The sequence below is a fragment of the Gymnoscopelus braueri genome, assembly GCF_963280865.1.
Source record: "Gymnoscopelus braueri genome assembly, chromosome: 2".
Lineage (NCBI taxonomy): Eukaryota > Metazoa > Chordata > Actinopteri > Myctophiformes > Myctophidae > Gymnoscopelus > Gymnoscopelus braueri.
In genome coordinates this window covers 30188933-30212225 of record NC_137604.1, presented here as the reverse complement: position 1 = coordinate 30212225, position 23293 = coordinate 30188933, and the positions used below count along the sequence as shown (strand labels likewise).

The 23293-nt window shown below is 40.5% G+C and overlaps 2 protein-coding genes across 2 annotated transcripts; both read left to right on the top strand.

Annotated features, from left to right (window-relative positions):
* Nucleotides 1-211: 211 nt before the first annotated feature.
* LOC308103213 (uncharacterized protein) lies at nt 212-2851 on the top strand. The gene is made up of 2 exons (XM_080453109.1): nt 212-248; nt 1571-2851. Exon 2 carries the CDS (start codon nt 1754-1756, stop codon nt 2273-2275), a length of 522 nt encoding a protein of 173 aa, XP_080309235.1. The 5' UTR covers nt 212-248; nt 1571-1753; the 3' UTR covers nt 2276-2851.
* A 13475-nt stretch (nt 2852-16326) lies between these two features.
* Nucleotides 16327-18949, top strand: LOC308101456 (uncharacterized protein). Its single transcript, XM_080450875.1, has 2 exons — nt 16327-16363; nt 17683-18949. Exon 2 carries the CDS (start codon nt 17866-17868, stop codon nt 18385-18387), a length of 522 nt encoding a protein of 173 aa, XP_080307001.1. The 5' UTR covers nt 16327-16363; nt 17683-17865; the 3' UTR covers nt 18388-18949.
* The last annotated feature ends 4344 nt before the right edge of the window (nt 18950-23293 follow it).

Sequence of the window (23293 nt, the reverse complement as noted above, 5' to 3'; positions counted from 1 at the left end):
TTGATTTGAAACACGAAAACGATCCGCCTCTATTTCCATTGCCTGAGAGACAAGAGCCTGCGATTGGTCGTGATGGTTTCCCTGACAACCAATTAAAACCTGCGCTCATTGGTCGTCCCTCAGCACACTGCGCTCTCATTGGTTGTATGACTCCAGCGCAGCTTGAAAGTCGCTCCAAATCAAGTCATTAGTGTCTGAGCAGCAGCAGCTGAGTGGTTCTGTCTGTGGGTTGGGAGATCAACAAGGAGGTATGTTTATGGCTTTATAACTATTTATATCCACGTCTGAACATTGTTGGTTGAGAAATAACATTGTGACCCAACATATGGTGCACATATTTCATGCACTTTATTTTTGCTGCAAGATTCTGTTGGTTAGTTAGCCTGTAGTGTAGGTAGGCCTACTTCCTTGTAAACACAAACCGTTTGTAAGGACGTTTTAAAAGACACCATCCTATTAAAACAAATGTATCTTGGCTTTTGTATATAGAATACATAGGTTATGTGGCCTTTTCTACTGTTTATCATGAAGTTGCCTCAATCATTTATATTACTTATATTGCATGGCTTTGTAGGCCAGGGAGGAAGTCAAAGGTAAGGTTCCGTTTGTACACTCTCAGAGTTAAAGACCTGTAAGGGTCCATTTGGTTCCATTTGTACACTCTCAGAGTTACAGACTTGTAAGGGTCCATTTGTACACTCAGTTACAGACCTGTAAGGGTCCATTTGGTTCCATTTGTACACTCTCAGTTACAGACCTGTAAGGGTCCATTTGGTTCCATGTATACACTCTCAGAGTTACAGACCTGTAAGGGTCCATTTGGTTCCATTTGTACACTCAGTTACAGACCTGTAAGGGTCCATTTGGTTCCATTTGTACACTCAGTTACAGACCCGTAAGGGTCCATTTGGTTTCATTTGTACACTCTCAGTTACAGATATGTAATGTCAGTGGTGGAAGAAGTACTCAGATATTTTACTTAAGTAAAAGTAGCAATACCATGTAGAAATACTCCGTTACAAGTAAAGGGCCTGTGTTAAAAATGTTACTTGAGTAAAAGTACAAAAGTATTGGCATCAAAATATTCTTAAAGTAAAACTACTAGAATGTTTGAAAATAGCAGACCTACACGCTCACAAGGCTTTGCGGTGCGACATGTTGTGACTGGAGCTTGTAGATCTGCTATTTTCAAATACCCTATGTATAAATTAGGGATAAAGTGGTTAATGTATGTTATGATATCATCATTTATATCTGGAAATTAACTAGCAACTAAAGTTGTCAAATAATTGTAGTGGAATAAAGGACTTTCCCATTGCCTGAGAGACAAGAGCCTGCGATTGGACCATGGGTGTGAACAGCAGTGCATGTTAACCATCACATAAGAATGTTGCATAGTTACTTCAGCCGAGTCACTTGCCTCACATATAGTTTATTTGCAGTGTGCAAGATTCCATCATAATTTTAGCACTCTGCAAATGTGTAAATATATAAAACAGTCAATAACCTCAAAATAACAGAGCAGAGTTCTGTATCTAAACATAAACCCTCTTGTCTTTTTCCCCTCCAGCTGACAATGGCCTTGGTACAGGTGCAAAAGAAACGCTCCTAAAGTGCCCCACCCCTGGCTGCAATGGCCAGGGGAACACCCAGGACCCCTCAAAAAAGACACACAGACTGGCTAAATATTGCCCTCTTTTAAGCAGCCCAGTGCAGCCTGGTGCAGCCCAGAAATGCACCCATCCAGGCTGCAATGGCCTTGGTAGAGGTAATAATAAACGTAAATTGCCCTGGCTGTAATGGCCAGGGCAATCCCAATCCCCAACCCTCCACCATCAGCAGCACCAACACCATCAGCACCATCACCATCAGCAGCACCAACAACACCATCAGCACCATCACCATCAGCATCAGCAGCACCAACAGGCCCCGCCCCCACCGCCACCACCCTCAGCTGCCACCATCACCTCAGCATCATCACCATCATCATCATTCCTGGTTCAAATCATACCTCACTGACAGACATCATTTCATATCCATCAACAACTGCCAATCACACACAACTCTTGTCATGGCGTCCCCCAAGGCTCAGTACTTGGCCCCCATCCTCTTCATGCTCTCCCTTGGACAGATACTCCGCAGACACGGCCTCCGATACCACTGCTATGCTGATGACGCACAACTTTACCTCCCCTGCACAGCCATCACTGCCACCACCCACTCCACCCTCACCTCCTGCCTGACCGACGTAAAAAACTGGATGCAAACTTCTTAAAACTCAACTGCAATAAATCGGAAATCCTCATCATTGGCCCTGACTCACTCAGGACTGAGGGAGAAGTCCAACTGCCAATAAAGTTGTTTTTATTCTGCTCTTCAAAGCGACTTTGAGTACCTAGAAAAGCGCTATATAAATTGTATGTATTATTATAACGGGCCCCACCGCCACCACCCTCGGATCCCGCCATCACCCTCACCCCCCCAGGAATTGGACCCACCCCCGTCCAGCCCTCTGTTGGGTGGGCTTTATAACATGGGACTGTTACGGACTGTTACGGGCGCCCTCCTGTTACGGGCAGGATTTGCCGTTCAGGACTCCGTGACCCCGCCTCATCATTCTAAGCTCTAACTGTTTTATTACATCGTAGCATTTATTTGGCCCTGAGTGTCTGTGATCTTGCATACATTTCGTGTGTTCCGGGTGCGCAGTCGTGGATCGATCTCTGTGTTTGGAATACATGGGATGTATGTAGGATCAGACATTCTAGGACTACAATATTCTGATAGTGTTTTAATTTTATGGTGTATAAATATTTGTATTTTTGAAATACATTTTACATTAAACAAAATCATTGTAGATCGGCTGTGTGTGGTCACTGTAGGTTTTGTATTGGCTGCCAAAGACGCATATCTGCGTTCTATTTAATCCCTCGCCTGGCTGCCAAAGACGCAGATCTGCGTGTTTTTTTTTTGACCCAAAGACCAAGGAGATAAGATTTATCGAAGATTTAAACTCCTATGCACTTTCTTGTTTAAAACTTAAAAATTCTGTATCTCGGCTCCTGAGTACCTTTTTTTTTCAATGAAAAATCTCTGGCAGTCTACAGCAAAAAATCTGAAATAATTCTGGCAGATTAGGTGTTAATAATCAAATCTGCAAGTGTAACTAAAGCTGTAATTGTAGTGGAGTAGAAGTAGGCCTAACAAAAATGGAAAAGAAAGTAAAAGTACCCCAAAATGTGCATTGTAAGCACTTGCATAGTACTTGAGTAAATATACTTAGTTACTTTGAAGCACCACTGAGCAGCCAATGACTGACAAGCTAGCTAACACCAGGTGTACTGATTGCTAGAGTGAAGAGACATGGGTTTAAATTAATGGTCTTAATTTAAAATGTATACATCACACAGCTTAGATCTTTGGATTAAATTGGAGAGCAGACCTGTGCGATCTACTGTCTGTAGTGTAAAAAGTGCAGCCACGGTGACTTTACGAAAACACAGGGCATTTCTCCTCTGTCCTCTCTCTAGGGGTTTTCAGTTGAAATAACATTTGACTTTCCCATTGACTTTTTTGTGTTTAAAGTTAATTATTTCAAAAACTACAAATTATTTAAAAAAAAAAGTACAAGCACACAGCAAGTTTTTTTTACAGTTTGAATGGAGTTTCTAAGTGAAAGTATGTAGGAGTAGTTAGGTGCCAAACTTTTGGGAGAGAATAATAAAGAAATAGTGATTTCTATTTTGAAATAGTGATTATTGTGTGCTCGCTGCAGCGAGCCCACAATAATAATCCATAATCCTCAATCAATACTATAATTCATCAACGCTAAAGGCTTGCCCTTGTGCAAGGCACTTACTGGTCCTGATGTGCAGGTGATAGTGCCTGCATGGTTTCCTCCACTGTCACTGAGTGAATATGTGTGTGTGTGTGAATGGCACACTGTAAAGCGCTTTGGGAATGGCGCCAATGCACCATTTACCATTCACATAATGCTTTATACATACGGTATGGGGTTGTGGAACCCAACCATGGGCCAACGGGCTGTCATTCACAAAAATGTGTTTGTTTACATTATGGTAAAATAAAAATGCATGAAACGGTATATTACTGTAGCCTACCTTATCAAGGCCGTCAATACCCCTTTGTTGCTGTTGTAGTCAAGGATGATTTGTGGCTTCCTGTCCTTCCTGTGTGTATGTAAGGAGAATGTATTATGCTGGATGAACATAATACCTGTATTATACCCATTCATTTCCTAGGGCAGACATTTTTGACCCGGAAGTTGTGAACCACACAAAATTCACTGAAAGGGGTCATCAGCAATTTTCTATGTTCACCTTGAGGTCTTGAGGCAAGGTCTTGAGGCATTCAGAAGAAAAACACGAGAAAAAAAGAAACAAGTATACAGAGTGTACTTCAAGTATTCAAAGTGTCAGAGGATGTACAGAAAGAAGAAACAAAGTTGTGCTTGAATCGTTCTCTTTTTTTATTTTTTATACAACTTTTAAATAAATACCATTTTGGATCAGGTAGTGAATGTAAAATCAGCTATGCAGAGGCAACTCCAAAACTGGTGACCTATAGTAATTCAGTGCCACTTGTTGAAATCACTCGCTTTGGTTGAAACCTAGTCACTGAGTTCCATATGTCACCATTTATGTGTCAGCTAGTTTGGCTAATTTACAGTAGCTGCTAACAGCCTAGCACCTCTTAAGAATGTACAGTTTAGCCGATAATCACTATTCAACACTTCGTCTTAATAGTGCCAACTTCTCAGTAATAATATGCCATTACACTGAACAAGATGTCTCACTCTGTCAGTATCTGTTAAAATGACTTATATCATGGGTTTTCAACTGGTGGTCCGTGGACAACTGGTGGTCTGTGAAGGTATTGCATGTGGTCCCTGGCCATGCATTTAGTTATGTAGGAAAGTGAAGATTTGTATTTTATTGTATTCTATGTTATTTTATCGACCACTTGTTGAGAAACAGTGCAGTAAATTATCTGGTGACGTACTGTATGATGACGCGCCAATGTTGTCAGTTACTGGGAAGTCGGATGTCAAGAACTTCCACAGAAATGGAAGTTGGAATCTCAAGGGAAACTGTACCGGATTGCTTGGTTGAGTCACCATTATAAGGAAATGTGCCCATAAGTTGTAATGAATCAGTTAACAAGAGTTTTTTCTTAGCTCTGGACCACTAGCATATCTCAGTTAAATAATAACTGTTAAGGGCTTGATTTAATTCACCTCAAATTAACAAATTAAATTAAGCCCTTCACAGTCATTATTTAATTTCAAGCTTTCCCCCCACACCATGCCCATATCACCCCTCCCAACACAACAGTGGTCCCCCAGGTTGATTCTCAGTCAGAGTGGTGGTCCCTGGTTCATAATCAGTTGAAAACCCCTGACTTAAATGATTTGGAACACCTGTTCCCTAGCAGGCTTTGAGAACCCACCCCTCCACCTGGGACTGGACTCCTGATTGGCTGTCAATTAAGCACGAACAAATCAAAACTAGAGAAACACAAGATTGACACACGGCTGCTGACAAGATAGGTTGTGATTCTACACACATGTGCTGGGCCATGTACATTTCAAACAAACTATGCCCTTCTGCACTGATCATGAGGTTTTAACTCAAAGGACTATGAATTAGTTTCCTATTTTTTATATATGGCATCTGTCCATATATTTACCCTATTTAAACCATATGAATTCAGTCTTTTTAGAAATGTGTTTTTAGTGTATTAACCTATTTATTTATTGCATTAATTTGAGCCAGTAGTCTAAATTAATTATGGAATTAGTTTTAGACTGGGCTACATATATACTGTACTTAAGTAACAAGTACTTTTACTTTGAATATTTACATAGCATCTTATGTATTACAGGTCATTTGTAGACCTGACATCCTAGTGTGTATAATTGATCAATGTGCAGATTTGAGATATTATTAGAGATATACTTGTTTTGATATTATACTGTTTAGACTGATGATATGTTCTTGGTTTACCAATGATCCTGGATTACTATTTTTATGCATTTGATGTATTAACTTGTGTTTTCCTTGCTGTAAATTGCTCTGGAATAAGAGCGTCTGCTAAGTGCCTAAATTGTATATTGTAACCATGAAGTAATGTTAAGGAGTGTTATGTCTCACACGTGACGTCACCACCCCAAATTGTACCTGTATACACTCTTAATCCCCCATGCTAAAGCCATGAACGACTTCAGGCCTGCAGCACTCACTTCCATCCTCTGTAAATGTATGGAGAGGGTAGTCACTGAGGAACTTACCAATATGGGTGACAGTCAGTGTTGCATTGGTGAATCTATCTCTGGTGTGATGCTATTTTAAGACGTCACACTCATGTCGCTTAACACCTACACTACTGTCACAAATGGACAATTGATATGCATCTAAGCTCATTCCTATGTTAATTATGTGACACCCGGCAGTCGGCAGCCTTTGTAAACTTTGTTGAGGTGTGAACTTATAAGGGTTGTTTTTAATCAATGCATATGCGTGTGCGTGCTCCTGCTCAAAAGACTGGTGGGACGGTGTGTTACTGCATGCAATGACCAATGCAACACTGGTGACAGTCTGGACCCACTCCAGTTTGCCTACAAGGTGAAACAGGGAGTTGAGGATGCCAACCTAACTTTTAACACATGCAGATACATTGACTCTCCAAACTCATCTTATTTATGGAATTTCCATCTGCTTTCAACACATAAACACAAACAAACTGATGCACTTTCAATGACTAACTCAACACAACGCTGGTTTTATGGATTCATCATTTCAGACAGACTCCAGCATGTTAAGAGTAAATGGTTTGACATCCGGTAATATTGTTTTAAATACTGGGGTCCCACAGAGCTGTGTCTTGTCACATTCTCTTCTCCATAAACACAAGCAAAATTAAATGCAATAACAATGGACCGAAGCTCTTTAAATATGCAGGTGGCAAGCGCTCTCTGACCACATAGGTGGACATATGGTCCTCCCTGAAGCTGAGTGTCAGTATTCACCTGTTTCCTAGAATGTGTGTTTTCCACTTCCTGTCGATTTGATCCAATGAAACTGGTCAGATGACCAATGATATCCAATGAAATCGACAGGAAGTGGAAAACACACAGCCTAGGAAACAGGTGAATAAGGCTGACCATTCAGTCTCCTCAGGAGACTGAATGGTTTTAATAACAAGGACATTTTAACAGTATTGAATCATCACAAAAAAACAACAACTCACAAGAATCATTAAACAATCAAATCTTTGTCTCTACATGCAGTGAAAAGTAAGGCAGATCATCAAGGACCCTTCACACCCCCTAAAGTGGGGTCCGGGTGGGTTGAGGGGGTTCCAGGGGGTCCCCAGATAAATGACATGACAGAGTCTTTTACTCTGTTACAAGTAAAAGGCCTGTGTTCAAAATGTTACTTGAGTAAAAGTACAAAAGTATTGGCATCAAAACACTTAAAGTATCAATAGTAAAAGTACTGAAATGTTTGAAAATAGCAGATCTACAAGCTCACAACGTGTCGCCATGCGACGGGTTGTGAGCTTGTAGATCTGCTATTTTCAAATAGCCTATGTATAAAATAGGACTGAATTAAGTGGTTAAAGTATGTTTTATTATATAATAATTTATATCTGCAAAGTAACTAAGTATAAAGTTTTCAAATAATTGTAGTGGAGTAAAAGTACAATATTTGCCTCTAAGGTGTAGTGGAGTGGAAGTCAAAGTATTGAAAATGGGAAATACTGCAGTAAAGTAAAAACACCAAAATGTTTTACTTTAGTACAGTACTTGAGTAAATGTACTTAATAACTTTACACCACTGCTGCGATGTAAAGCTCACAACGCATCGCTTTGCGACACGTTGTGAGCTTGTAGACCTGCTATTCCCAAAGGATTTTATACACATGATAACTTGTGAAATGGAACATTGTGCATAATGAGTACTTTTACTTGGAGTACTGAAGTATATTTTGATTTGAAACACGAAAACGATCCGCCTCTATTTCCATTGCCTGAGAGACAAGAGCCTGCGATTGGTTGTGATGGTTTCCCTGACAACCAATTAAAACCTGCGCTCATTGGTCGTCCCTCAGCACACTGCGCTCTCATTGGTTGTATGACTCCAGCGCAGCTTGAAAGTCGCTCCAAATCAAGTCATTAGTGTCTGAGCAGCAGCAGCTGAGTGGTTCTGTCTGTGGGTTGGGAGATCAACAAGGAGGTATGTTTATGGCTTTATAACTATTTATATCCACGTCTGAACATTGTTGGTTGAGAAATAACATTGTGACCCAACATATGGTGCACATATTTCATGCACTTTATTTTTGCTGCAAGATTCTGTTGGTTAGTTAGCCTGTAGTGTAGGTAGGCCTACTTCCTTGTAAACACAAACCGTTTGTAAGGACGTTTTAAAAGACACCATCCTATTAAAACAAATGTATCTTGGCTTTTGTATATAGAATACATAGGTTATGTGGCCTTTTCTACTGTTTATCATGAAGTTGCCTCAATCATTTATATTACTTATATTGCATAGACCATATTCACACGGCGGCCATGTTTCTATGAAGTCAATGAAAGTAGCCACCCCGGGTGGCGGCACTTTCAATGTTAAATTCCAATATGGCCGCCGTGTGAATATGGTCTATGGCTTTGTAGGCCAGGGAGGAAGTCAAAGGTAAGGTTCCGTTTGTACACTCTCAGAGTTAAAGACCTGTAAGGGTCCATTTGGTTCCATTTGTACACTCTCAGAGTTACAGACTTGTAAGGGTCCATTTGTACACTCAGTTACAGACCTGTAAGGGTCCATTTGGTTCCATTTGTACACTCTCAGTTACAGACCTGTAAGGGTCCATTTGGTTCCATGTATACACTCTCAGAGTTACAGACCTGTAAGGGTCCATTTGGTTCCATTTGTACACTCAGTTACAGACCTGTAAAGGTCCATTTGGTTCCATTTGTACACTCAGTTACAGACCCGTAAGGGTCCATTTGGTTTCATTTGTACACTCTCAGTTACAGATATGTAATGTCAGTGGTGGAAGAAGTACTCAGATATTTTACTTAAGTAAAAGTAGCAATACCATGTAGAAATACTCCGTTACAAGTAAAGGGCCTGTGTTAAAAATGTTACTTGAGTAAAAGTACAAAAGTATTGGCATCAAAATATTCTTAAAGTAAAACTACTAGAATGTTTGAAAATAGCAGACCTACACGCTCACAAGGCTTTGCGGTGCGACATGTTGTGACTGGAGCTTGTAGATCTGCTATTTTCAAATACCCTATGTATAAATTAGGGATAAAGTGGTTAATGTATGTTATGATATCATCATTTATATCTGGAAATTAACTAGCAACTAAAGTTGTCAAATAATTGTAGTGGAATAAAGGACTTTCCCATTGCCTGAGAGACAAGAGCCTGCGATTGGACCATGGGTGTGAACAGCAGTGCATGTTAACCATCACATAAGAATGTTGCATAGTTACTTCAGCCGAGTCACTTGCCTCACATATAGTTTATTTGCAGTGTGCAAGATTCCATCATAATTTTAGCACTCTGCAAATGTGTAAATATATAAAACAGTCAATAACCTCAAAATAACAGAGCAGAGTTCTGTATCTAAACATAAACCCTCTTGTCTTTTTCCCCTCCAGCTGACAATGGCCTTGGTACAGGTGCAAAAGAAACGCTCCTAAAGTGCCCCACCCCTGGCTGCAATGGCCAGGGGAACACCCAGGACCCCTCAAAAAAGACACACAGACTGGCTAAATATTGCCCTCTTTTAAGCAGCCCAGTGCAGCCTGGTGCAGCCCAGAAATGCACCCATCCAGGCTGCAATGGCCTTGGTAGAGGTAATAATAAACGTAAATTGCCCTGGCTGTAATGGCCAGGGCAATCCCAATCCCCAACCCTCCACCATCAGCAGCACCAACACCATCAGCACCATCACCATCAGCAGCACCAACAACACCATCAGCACCATCACCATCAGCATCAGCAGCACCAACAGGCCCCGCCCCCACCGCCACCACCCTCAGCTGCCACCATCACCTCAGCATCATCACCATCATCATCATTCCTGGTTCAAATCATACCTCACTGACAGACATCATTTCATATCCATCAACAACTGCCAATCACACAACTCTTGTCATGGCGTCCCCCAAGGCTCAGTACTTGGCCCCCATCCTCTTCATGCTCTCCCTTGGACAGATACTCCGCAGACACGGCCTCCGATACCACTGCTATGCTGATGACGCACAACTTTACCTCCCCTGCACAGCCATCACTGCCACCACCCACTCCACCCTCACCTCCTGCCTGACCGACGTAAAAAACTGGATGCAAACTTCTTAAAACTCAACTGCAATAAATCGGAAATCCTCATCATTGGCCCTGACTCACTCAGGACTGAGGGAGAAGTCCAACTGCCAATAAAGTTGTTTTTATTCTGCTCTTCAAAGCGACTTTGAGTACCTAGAAAAGCGCTATATAAATTGTATGTATTATTATAACGGGCCCCACCGCCACCACCCTCGGATCCCGCCATCACCCTCACCCCCCCAGGAATTGGACCCACCCCCGTCCAGCCCTCTGTTGGGTGGGCTTTATAACATGGGACTGTTACGGGCGCCCTCCTGTCGCAGGATTTGCCGTTCAGGACTCCGTGACCCCGCCTCATCATTCTAAGCTCTAACTGTTTTATTACATCGTAGCATTTATTTGGCCCTGAGTGTCTGTGATCTTGCATACATTTCGTGTGTTCCGGGTGCGCAGTCGTGGATCGATCTCTGTGTTTGGAATACATGGGATGTATGTAGGATCAGACATTCTAGGACTACAATATTCTGATAGTGTTTTAATTTTATGGTGTATAAATATTTGTATTTTTGAAATACATTTTACATTAAACAAAATCATTGTAGATCGGCTGTGTGTGGTCACTGTAGGTTTTGTATTGGCTGCCAAAGACGCATATCTGCGTTCTATTTAATCCCTCGCCTGGCTGCCAAAGACGCAGATCTGCGTGTTTTTTTTTTGACCCAAAGACCAAGGAGATAAGATTTATCGAAGATTTAAACTCCTATGCACTTTCTTGTTTAAAACTTAAAAATTCTGTATCTCGGCTCCTGAGTACTTTTTTTTTTTCAATGAAAAATCTCTGGCAGTCTACAGCAAAAAATCTGAAATAATTCTGGCAGATTAGGTGTTAATAATCAAATCTGCAAGTGTAACTAAAGCTGTAATTGTAGTGGAGTAGAAGTAGGCCTAACAAAAATGGAAAAGAAAGTAAAAGTACCCCAAAATGTGCATTGTAAGCACTTGCATAGTACTTGAGTAAATATACTTAGTTACTTTGAAGCACCACTGAGCAGCCAATGACTGACAAGCTAGCTAACACCAGGTGTACTGATTGCTAGAGTGAAGAGACATGGGTTTAAATTAATGGTCTTAATTTAAAATGTATACATCACACAGCTTAGATCTTTGGATTAAATTGGAGAGCAGACCTGTGCGATCTACTGTCTGTAGTGTAAAAAGTGCAGCCACGGTGACTTTACGAAAACACAGGGCATTTCTCCTCTGTCCTCTCTCTAGGGGTTTTCAGTTGAAATAACATTTGACTTTCCCATTGACTTTTTTGTGTTTAAAGTTAATTATTTCAAAAACTACAAATTATTTAAAAAAAAAAGTACAAGCACACAGCAAGTTTTTTTTTACAGTTTGAATGGAGTTTCTAAGTGAAAGTATGTAGGAGTAGTTAGGTGCCAAACTTTTGGGAGAGAATAATAAAGAAATAGTGATTTCTATTTTGAAATAGTGATTATTGTGTGCTCGCTGCAGCGAGCCCACAATAATAATCCATAATCCTCAATCAATACTATAATTCATCAACGCTAAAGGCTTGCCCTTGTGCAAGGCACTTACTGGTCCTGATGTGCAGGTGATAGTGCCTGCATGGTTTCCTCCACTGTCACTGAGTGAATATGTGTGTGTGTGAATGGCACACTGTAAAGCGCTTTGGGAATGGCGCCAATGCACCATTTACCATTCACATGCTTTATACATACGGTATGGGGTTGTGGAACCCAACCATGGGCCAACGGGCTGTCATTCACAAAAATGTGTTTGTTTACATTATGGTAAAATAAAAATGCATGAAACGGTATATTACTGTAGCCTACCTTATCAAGGCCGTCAATACCCCTTTGTTGCTGTTGTAGTCAAGGATGATTTGTGGCTTCCTGTCCTTCCTGTGTGTATGTAAGGAGAATGTATTATGCTGGATGAACATAATACCTGTATTATACCCATTCATTTCCTAGGGCAGACATTTTTGACCCGGAAGTTGTGAACCACACAAAATTCACTGAAAGGGGTCATCAGCAATTTTCTATGTTCACCTTGAGGTCTTGAGGCAAGGTCTTGAGGCATTCAGAAGAAAAACACGAGAAAAAAAGAAACAAGTATACAGAGTGTACTTCAAGTATTCAAAGTGTCAGAGGATGTACAGAAAGAAGAAACAAAGTTGTGCTTGAATCGTTCTCTTTTTTTATTTTTTATACAACTTTTAAATAAATACCATTTTGGATCAGGTAGTGAATGTAAAATCAGCTATGCAGAGGCAACTCCAAAACTGGTGACCTATAGTAATTCAGTGCCACTTGTTGAAATCACTCGCTTTGGTTGAAACCTAGTCACTGAGTTCCATATGTCACCATTTATGTGTCAGCTAGTTTGGCTAATTTACAGTAGCTGCTAACAGCCTAGCACCTCTTAAGAATGTACAGTTTAGCCGATAATCACTATTCAACACTTCGTCTTAATAGTGCCAACTTCTCAGTAATAATATGCCATTACACTGAACAAGATGTCTCACTCTGTCAGTATCTGTTAAAATGACTTATATCATGGGTTTTCAACTGGTGGTCCGTGGACAACTGGTGGTCTGTGAAGGTATTGCATGTGGTCCCTGGCCATGCATTTAGTTATGTAGGAAAGTGAAGATTTGTATTTTATTGTATTCTATGTTATTTTATCGACCACTTGTTGAGAAACAGTGCAGTAAATTATCTGGTGACGTACTGTATGATGACGCGCCAATGTTGTCAGTTACTGGGAAGTCGGATGTCAAGAACTTCCACAGAAATGGAAGTTGGAATCTCAAGGGAAACTGTACCGGATTGCTTGGTTGAGTCACCATTATAAGGAAATGTGCCCATAAGTTGTAATGAATCAGTTAACAAGAGTTTTTTCTTAGCTCTGGACCACTAGCATATCTCAGTTAAATAATAACTGTTAAGGGCTTGATTTAATTCACCTCAAATTAACAAATTAAATTAAGCCCTTCACAGTCATTATTTAATTTCAAGCTTTCCCCCCACACCATGCCCATATCACCCCTCCCAACACAACAGTGGTCCCCCAGGTTGATTCTCAGTCAGAGTGGTGGTCCCTGGTTCATAATCAGTTGAAAACCCCTGACTTAAATGATTTGGAACACCTGTTCCCTAGCAGGCTTTGAGAACCCACCCCTCCACCTGGGACTGGACTCCTGATTGGCTGTCAATTAAGCACGAACAAATCAAAACTAGAGAAACACAAGATTGACACACGGCTGCTGACAAGATAGGTTGTGATTCTACACACATGTGCTGGGCCATGTACATTTCAAACAAACTATGCCCTTCTGCACTGATCATGAGGTTTTAACTCAAAGGACTATGAATTAGTTTCCTATTTTTTATATATGGCATCTGTCCATATATTTACCCTATTTAAACCATATGAATTCAGTCTTTTTAGAAATGTGTTTTTAGTGTATTAACCTATTTATTTATTGCATTAATTTGAGCCAGTAGTCTAAATTAATTATGGAATGAGTTTTAGACTGGGCTACATATATACTGTACTTAAGTAACAAGTACTTTTACTTTGAATATTTACATAGCATCTTATGTATTACAGGTCATTTGTAGACCTGACATCCTAGTGTGTATAATTGATCAATGTGCAGATTTGAGATATTATTAGAGATATACTTGTTTTGATATTATACTGTTTAGACTGATGATATGTTCTTGGTTTACCAATGATCCTGGATTACTATTTTTATGCATTTGATGTATTAACTTGTGTTTTCCTTGCTGTAAATTGCTCTGGAATAAGAGCGTCTGCTAAGTGCCTAAATTGTATATTGTAACCATGAAGTAATGTTAAGGAGTGTTATGTCTCACACGTGACGTCACCACCCCAAATTGTACCTGTATACACTCTTAATCCCCCATGCTAAAGCCATGAACGACTTCAGGCCTGCAGCACTCACTTCCATCCTCTGTAAATGTATGGAGAGGGTAGTCACTGAGGAACTTACCAATATGGGTGACAGTCAGTGTTGCATTGGTGAATCTATCTCTGGTGGGATGCTATTTTAAGACGTCACACTCATGTCGCTTAACACCTACACTACTGTCACAAATGGACAATTGATATGCATCTAAGCTCATTCCTATGTTAATTATGTGACACCCGGCAGTCGGCAGCCTTTGTAAACTTTGTTGAGGTGTGAACTTATAAGGGTTGTTTTTAATCAATGCATATGCGTGTGCGTGCTCCTGCTCAAAAGACTGGTGGGACGGTGTGTTACTGCATGCAATGACCAATGCAACACTGGTGACAGTCTGGACCCACTCCAGTTTGCCTACAAGGTGAAACAGGGAGTTGAGGATGCCAACCTAACTTTTAACACATGCAGATACATTGACTCTCCAAACTCATCTTATTTATGGAATTTCCATCTGCTTTCAACACATAAACACAAACAAACTGATGCACTTTCAATGACTAACTCAACACAACGCTGGTTTTATGGATTCATCATTTCAGACAGACTCCAGCATGTTAAGAGTAAATGGTTTGACATCCGGTAATATTGTTTTAAATACTGGGGTCCCACAGAGCTGTGTCTTGTCACATTCTCTTCTCCATAAACACAAGCAAAATTAAATGCAATAACAATGGACCGAAGCTCTTTAAATATGCAGGTGGCAAGCGCTCTCTGACCACATAGGTGGACATATGGTCCTCCCTGAAGCTGAGTGTCAGTATTCACCTGTTTCCTAGAATGTGTGTTTTCCACTTCCTGTCGATTTGATCCAATGAAACTGGTCAGATGACCAATGATATCCAATGAAATCGACAGGAAGTGGAAAACACACAGCCTAGGAAACAGGTGAATAAGGCTGACCATTCAGTCTCCTCAGGAGACTGAATGGTTTTAATAACAAGGACATTTTAACAGTATTGAATCATCACAAAAAAACAACAACTCACAAGAATCATTAAACAATCAAATCTTTGTCTCTACATGCAGTGAAAGGTAAGGCAGATCATCAAGGACCCTTCACACCCCCTAAAGTGGGGTCCGGGTGGGTTGAGGGGGTTCCAGGGGGTCCCCAGATAAATGACATGACAGAGTCTTTTACTCTGTTACAAGTAAAAGGCCTGTGTTCAAAATGTTACTTGAGTAAAAGTACAAAAGTATTGGCATCAAAACACTTAAAGTATCAATAGTAAAAGTACTGAAATGTTTGAAAATAGCAGATCTACAAGCTCACAACGTGTCGCCATGCGACGGGTTGTGAGCTTGTAGATCTGCTATTTTCAAATAGCCTATGTATAAAATAGGACTGAATTAAGTGGTTAAAGTATGTTTTATTATATAATAATTTATATCTGCAAAGTAACTAAGTATAAAGTTTTCAAATAATTGTAGTGGAGTAAAAGTACAATATTTGCCTCTAAGGTGTAGTGGAGTGGAAGTCAAAGTATTGAAAATGGGAAATACTGCAGTAAAGTAAAAACACCAAAATGTTTTACTTTAGTACAGTACTTGAGTAAATGTACTTAATAACTTTACACCACTGCTGCGATGTAAAGCTCACAACGCATCGCTTTGCGACACGTTGTGAGCTTGTAGACCTGCTATTCCCAAAGGATTTTATACACATGATAACTTGTGAAATGGAACATTGTGCATAATGAGTACTTTTACTTGGAGTACTGAAGTATATTTTGATTTGAAACACGAAAACGATCCGCCTCTATTTCCATTGCCTGAGAGACAAGAGCCTGCGATTGGTCGTGATGGTTTCCCTGACAACCAATTAAAACCTGCGCTCATTGGTCGTCCCTCAGCACACTGCGCTCTCATTGGTTGTATGACTCCAGCGCAGCTTGAAAGTCGCTCCAAATCAAGTCATTAGTGTCTGAGCAGCAGCAGCTGAGTGGTTCTGTCTGTGGGTTGGGAGATCAACAAGGAGGTATGTTTATGGCTTTATAACTATTTATATCCACGTCTGAACATTGTTGGTTGAGAAATAACATTGTGACCCAACATATGGTGCACATATTTCATGCACTTTATTTTTGCTGCAAGATTCTGTTGGTTAGTTAGCCTGTAGTGTAGGTAGGCCTACTTCCTTGTAAACACAAACCGTTTGTAAGGACGTTTTAAAAGACACCATCCTATTAAAACAAATGTATCTTGGCTTTTGTATATAGAATACATAGGTTATGTGGCCTTTTCTACTGTTTATCATGAAGTTGCCTCAATCATTTATATTACTTATATTGCATGGCTTTGTAGGCCAGGGAGGAAGTCAAAGGTAAGGTTCCGTTTGTACACTCTCAGAGTTAAAGACCTGTAAGGGTCCATTTGGTTCCATTTGTACACTCTCAGAGTTACAGACTTGTAAGGGTCCATTTGTACACTCAGTTACAGACCTGTAAGGGTCCATTTGGTTCCATTTGTACACTCTCAGTTACAGACCTGTAAGGGTCCATTTGGTTCCATGTATACACTCTCAGAGTTACAGACCTGTAAGGGTCCATTTGGTTCCATTTGTACACTCAGTTACAGACCTAAGGTCCATTTGGTTCCATTTGTACACTCAGTTACAGACCCGTAAGGGTCCATTTGGTTTCATTTGTACACTCTCAGTTACAGATATGTAATGTCAGTGGTGGAAGAAGTACTCAGATATTTTACTTAAGTAAAAGTAGCAATACCATGTAGAAATACTCCGTTACAAGTAAAGGGCCTGTGTTAAAAATGTTACTTGAGTAAAAGTACAAAAGTATTGGCATCAAAATATTCTTAAAGTAAAACTACTAGAATGTTTGAAAATAGCAGACCTACACGCTCACAAGGCTTTGCGGTGCGACATGTTGTGACTGGAGCTTGTAGATCTGCTATTTTCAAATACCCTATGTATAAATTAGGGATAAAGTGGTTAATGTATGTTATGATATCATCATTTATATCTGGAAATTAACTAGCAACTAAAGTTGTCAAATAATTGTAGTGGAATAAAGGACTTTCCCATTGCCTGAGAGACAAGAGCCTGCGATTGGACCATGGGTGTGAACAGCAGTGCATGTTAACCATCACATAAGAATGTTGCATAGTTACTTCAGCCGAGTCACTTGCCTCACATATAGTTTATTTGCAGTGTGCAAGATTCCATCATAATTTTAGCACTCTGCAAATGTGTAAATATATAAAACAGTCAATAACCTCAAAATAACAGAGCAGAGTTCTGTATCTAAACATAAACCCTCTTGTCTTTTTCCCCTCCAGCTGACAATGGCCTTGGTACAGGTGCAAAAGAAACGCTCCTAAAGTGCCCCACCCCTGGCTGCAATGGCCAGGGGAACACCCAGGACCCCTCAAAAAAGACACACAGACTGGCTAAATATTGCCCTCTTTTAAGCAGCCCAGTGCAGCCTGGTGCAGCCCAGAAATGCACCCATCCAGGCTGCAATGGCCTTGGTAGAGGTAATAATAAACGTAAATTGCCCTGGCTGTAATGGCCAGGGCAATCCCAATCCCCAACCCTCCACCATCAGCAGCACCAACACCATCAGCACCATCACCATCAGCAGCACCAACAACACCATCAGCACCATCACCATCAGCATCAGCAGCACCAACAGGCCCCGCCCCCACCGCCACCACCCTCAGCTGCCACCATCACCTCAGCATCATCACCATCATCATCATTCCTGGTTCAAATCATACCTCACTGACAGACATCATTTCATATCCATCAACAACTGCCAATCACACACAACTCTTGTCATGGCGTCCCCCAAGGCTCAGTACTTGGCCCCCATCCTCTTCATGCTCTCCCTTGGACAGATACTCCGCAGACACGGCCTCCGATACCACTGCTATGCTGATGACGCACAACTTTACCTCCCCTGCACAGCCATCACTGCCACCACCCACTCCACCCTCACCTCCTGCCTGACCGACGTAAAAAACTGGATGCAAACTTCTTAAAACTCAACTGCAATAAATCGGAAATCCTCATCATTGGCCCTGACTCACTCAGGACTGAGGGAGAAGTCCAACTGCCAATAAAGTTGTTTTTATTCTGCTCTTCAAAGCGACTTTGAGTACCTAGAAAAGCGCTATATAAATTGTATGTATTATTATAACGGGCCCCACCGCCACCACCCTCGGATCCCGCCATCACCCTCACCCCCCCAGGAATTGGACCCACCCCCGTCCAGCCCTCTGTTGGGTGGGCTTTATAACATGGGACTGTTACGGGCGCCCTCCTGTCGCAGGATTTGCCGTTCAGGACTCCGTGACCCCGCCTCATCATTCTAAGCTCTAACTGTTTTATTACATCGTAGCATTTATTTGGCCCTGAGTGTCTGTGATCTTGCATACATTTCGTGTGTTCCGGGTGCGCAGTCGTGGATCGATCTCTGTGTTTGGAATACATGGGATGTATGTAGGATCAGACATTCTAGGACTACAATATTCTGATAGTGTTTTAATTTTATGGTGTATAAATATTTGTATTTTTGAAATACATTTTACATTAAACAAAATCATTGTAGATCGGCTGTGTGTGGTCACTGTAGGTTTTGTATTGGCTGCCAAAGACGCATATCTGCGTTCTATTTAATCCCTCGCCTGGCTGCCAAAGACGCAGATCTGCGTTCTCTTTTTTTTGACCCAAAGACCAAGGAGATATGATTTATCGAAGATTTAAACTCCTATGCACTTCCTTGTTAACTTACAACTTAAAAATTCTGTATCTCGGCTCCTGAGTACTTTTTTTTTCAATGAAAAATCTCTGGCAGTCTACAGCAAAAAAATCTGAAATAATTCTGGCAGATTAGGTGTTAATAATCAAATCTGCAAATTGTAACTAAAGCTGTAATTGTAGTGGAGTAGAAGTAGGCCTAACAAAAATGGAAAAGAAAGTAAAAGTACCCCAAAATTAAACTGTGCATTGTAAGCACTTGCATAGTACTTGAGTAAATATACTTAGTTACTTTGAAGCACCACTGAGCAGCCAATGACTGACAAGCTAGCTAACACCAGGTGTACTGATTGCTAGAGTGAAGAGAGACATGGGTTTATATTAATGGTCTTAATTTAAAATGTATACATCACACAGCTTAGATCTTTGGATTAAATTGGAGAGCAGACCTGTGCGATCTACTGTCTGTAGTGTAAAAAGTGAAGCCACAGTGACTTTACGAAAACACAGGGCATTTCTCCTCTGTCCTCTCTCTAGGGGTTTTCAGTTGAAATAACATTTGACTTTCCCATTGACTTTTTTTGTGTTTAAAGTTAATTATTAACTACAAATATATTTTTTTTTTACAAGCACACAGCAAGCTGGATTTTTTTTACAGTTTGAATGGAGTTTCTAAGTGAAAGTATGTAGGAGTAGTTAGGTGCCAAACTTTTGGGAGAGAATAATAAAGAAATAGTGATTTCTATTTTGAAATAGTGATTATTGTGTGCTCGCTGCAGCGAGCCCACAATAATAATCCATAATCCTCAATCAATACTATAATTCATCAACGCTAAAGGCTTGCCCTTGTGCAAGGCACTTACTGGTCCTGATGTGCAGGTGATAGTGCCTGCATGGTTTCCGCCACTGTCACTGAGTGAATGTGTGTGTGTGTGTGTGTGTGTGTGAATGGCACACTGTAAAGCGCTTTGGGAATGGCGCCAATGCACCATTTACCATTCACATAATGCTTTATACATACGGTATGGGGTTGTTGAACCCAACCATGGGCCAACGGGCTGTCATTCACAAAAATGTGTTTGTTTACATTATGGTAAAATAAAAATGCACGAAACGGTATATTACTGTAGCCTACCTTATCAAGGCCGTCAATACCCCTTTGTTGCTGTTGTAGTCAAGGATGATTTGTGGCTTCCTGTCCTTCCTGTGCGTGTGTATGTAAGGAGAATGTATTATGCTGGATGAACATAATACCTGTATTATACCCATTCATTTCCTAGGGCAGACATTTTTGACCCGGAAGTTGTGAACCACACAAAATTCACTGAAAGGGGTCATCAGCAATTTTCTATGTTCACCTTGAGGTCTTGAGGCAAGGTCTTGAGGCATTCAGAAGAAAAACACGAGAAAAAAAGAAACAAGTATACAGAGTGTACTTCAAGTATTCAAAGTGTGAGAGGATGTACAGAAAGAAGAAACAAAGTTGTGCTTGAATCGTTCTCTTTTTTTATTTTTTATACAACTTTTAAATAAATACCATTTTGGATCAGGTAGTGAATGTAGAATCAGCTATGCAGGCTGATAAACATTCCACTTATATCCGAAATGTCATTGCTGATCTGCTGTCAAAAAAGGGAAGGAAATAAAGTAAAGGAAAATGGCTCATTGTTGGCATGTCAAGGCCAGCGTGCATGAAGAGACAGGAGGACAAAAGAAGGAGAACTTGTCGACAGTGCTGCTGGCTGATGTGGCCGTAGACCAATATACAGAGGACGCAGAGAAGTACACTAATGAAAAACAACGCTCTGGCTGCAATTATGATGATTTGGTCGACTAACATGGCTAATGGCTATAGGCCAACGTATAGAGGACACAGGGAAGTAGAGTAATTAAATCTAATATGATTGCCAGACACTGTGTGAAGCTACACTATGGGATGTGGATGTGGTTTATGTACTGAATGTGTATCTGTTTTTGTGCTGCTCTCCATGGTGATGAGGAGAAGCCAGAGAGATAAACATAAAGTCTAGTGCAGGGGTCAGTCGCGGCATGCATGACTCCATGATTAGCTCATTCTCCCACCACTTATAACCACTGTGTTCACACGGGCAGACACAAAGATGCATGCTACCATTCATTTTCAGTGGAAGCCAGCGACATGAAGATACATAAAGCAACACCCGCCGTTTGAAGCTGCTACAAAAGATACAAAGCTACAAATTGAGGTGGAGCTTGAGGGTTCAACTTCCAGATACAAAGATACAAAACTACAACTGTAGCTCCGATGATGCAGCACGCTTGATGACGTCAACGAACGTGTTGAGCAACACAGATACAAAGCGACAGAGCTTCATTTAACCTCTCTGGTGATAAAATGGTCGAAAGAGTGATCAAAAAGGTCAACCAAAGAACACGCTATTTGTATAGGATTGCCCCCCTAGTCAGTATGAATACTTTGAAGATTCTTGCAGGGGCCCTCATACAAGGTCATGCTCCTCATGGTATCACAACACCACCAAGGCCTCAAAAATAAGGCTCCAAACTTCCAAAAACAAACTAGTAAGGCTACTTCTTCGCCTCAAACTCACAACCCATCTAACCCCGGTTCACTTTGCTAGGGTTGGATGGCTCAGGGTTGAGGACAGTACAGCAACTTGCAATGGGCCTAGTCTACAAGATACGACACAACATGAGCTTGTTGATCTGCTATTTTCAGCAAAAGCTTACCCAACAATACCGATGCTGGGTTTAAGTGGTTAAAGCCAAAAGGTCATTTTAAATAATTTAAATGCTAGAAATATAATTCATGTGAAAAACGGTATATATTATAATTTTGCATTCTCATAAATATTTTGGATACATTTTGGAAAATCGGTGTTCGAAGAGCTAAATCCGCCCCAACTCCAACATTCAGAAAATGTCCACTTTAATAATGTACTCCCTAAATGCTCCTGATGAGCAGATTGGTGCCTTGCATGGCTACATACATCCACCATCGGCATGTGAATGTGTGTGTGAATGGATGAATGCAACGCATTGTAATGAACTTGAAATGAAAAGCACTATATAGACCATTAACGCTACAGTCCAAATTCTTGAAAAGGCTTTTAGTTGACGTGGGACCGAACTTATTTGATTTTATAGAGAAGATCAAGTACTTTAGTTTTATCAGTGTGTAACCAAACATCATTTTATGGAGTAGCCATCGTCTGAATGAAGGGAGATTTGAGCAGCAAAGACACTTCAGTAATAAAGGTGCTGCGTAGGCTAATAGAAAAGCTTTTATGTAAGCCCATTTGGAAATGCAGCATTACTTACATTAGATGTACTTTGTACTTACTACTTAGTATTTTTTGGCACACTTTGTCCCATTGAATTTGCATCAAAACCATTTAGCCCTGGAACTGGTTGGAATAACATGTTCCGTCCACCGCTATGTCCAACCGGGGAAACTCCCCCCTGTCAGGTGATAAGAAGTGGTCTGCTAACTCCTCATGTGTTGAAGGAAGCATGAGCTGAGTTCTGGGCTCTCCCAGGCTGGCAGAGGGAGAGTAGAGCCCAGGATTACATGCTTAGGCAATTGGGACTGGGTGAAAAATAGGGGTTACAAAATCCTGGGATACAAATTTTGAAAAATAAATCAATAAATAATAAACATTTAGCCCTATATACTTGCATCGCTGTTTTTGACAATTTTGACACACCCAAAATAGGGACGCCAGTTTGAAAGTGGTTTAAGATTAAATATCACAGAAAATCTGAGATAGTATTGTTTATTTTCTGTGATATTTCATAATTTAAAGCAAATGAAGTTCGTTATATGTGGCTGTTTAGAACTGAAAACAGGAAAGTGGACCAAGTTACACTGAGAAGGCTAAGCAGGCAAGTGTGTCCAATTTCATGTCTGATTTATAAATACCATGCAAATAAAGGATTTTCAGCCCAAATCAACTGTGGCTTGGATTGCACCTGGAATTTGGCAAAACAAAAAAGAGGGAGTAATCTTAGCACTATATAAGTATAATATTGCATAATGTTGTCGTATAAACTTTTAAACCATTTTCAACCACTTCCAAAATGGCTATTTTGTTTTCAAATTATTTCACTATTTATTGTTTCAAAATCTTTCAGAAAATAAATGTAAAAAATGTTCAAGGGAGTATAAAATAGCGGTTAAGTGGTTAAATT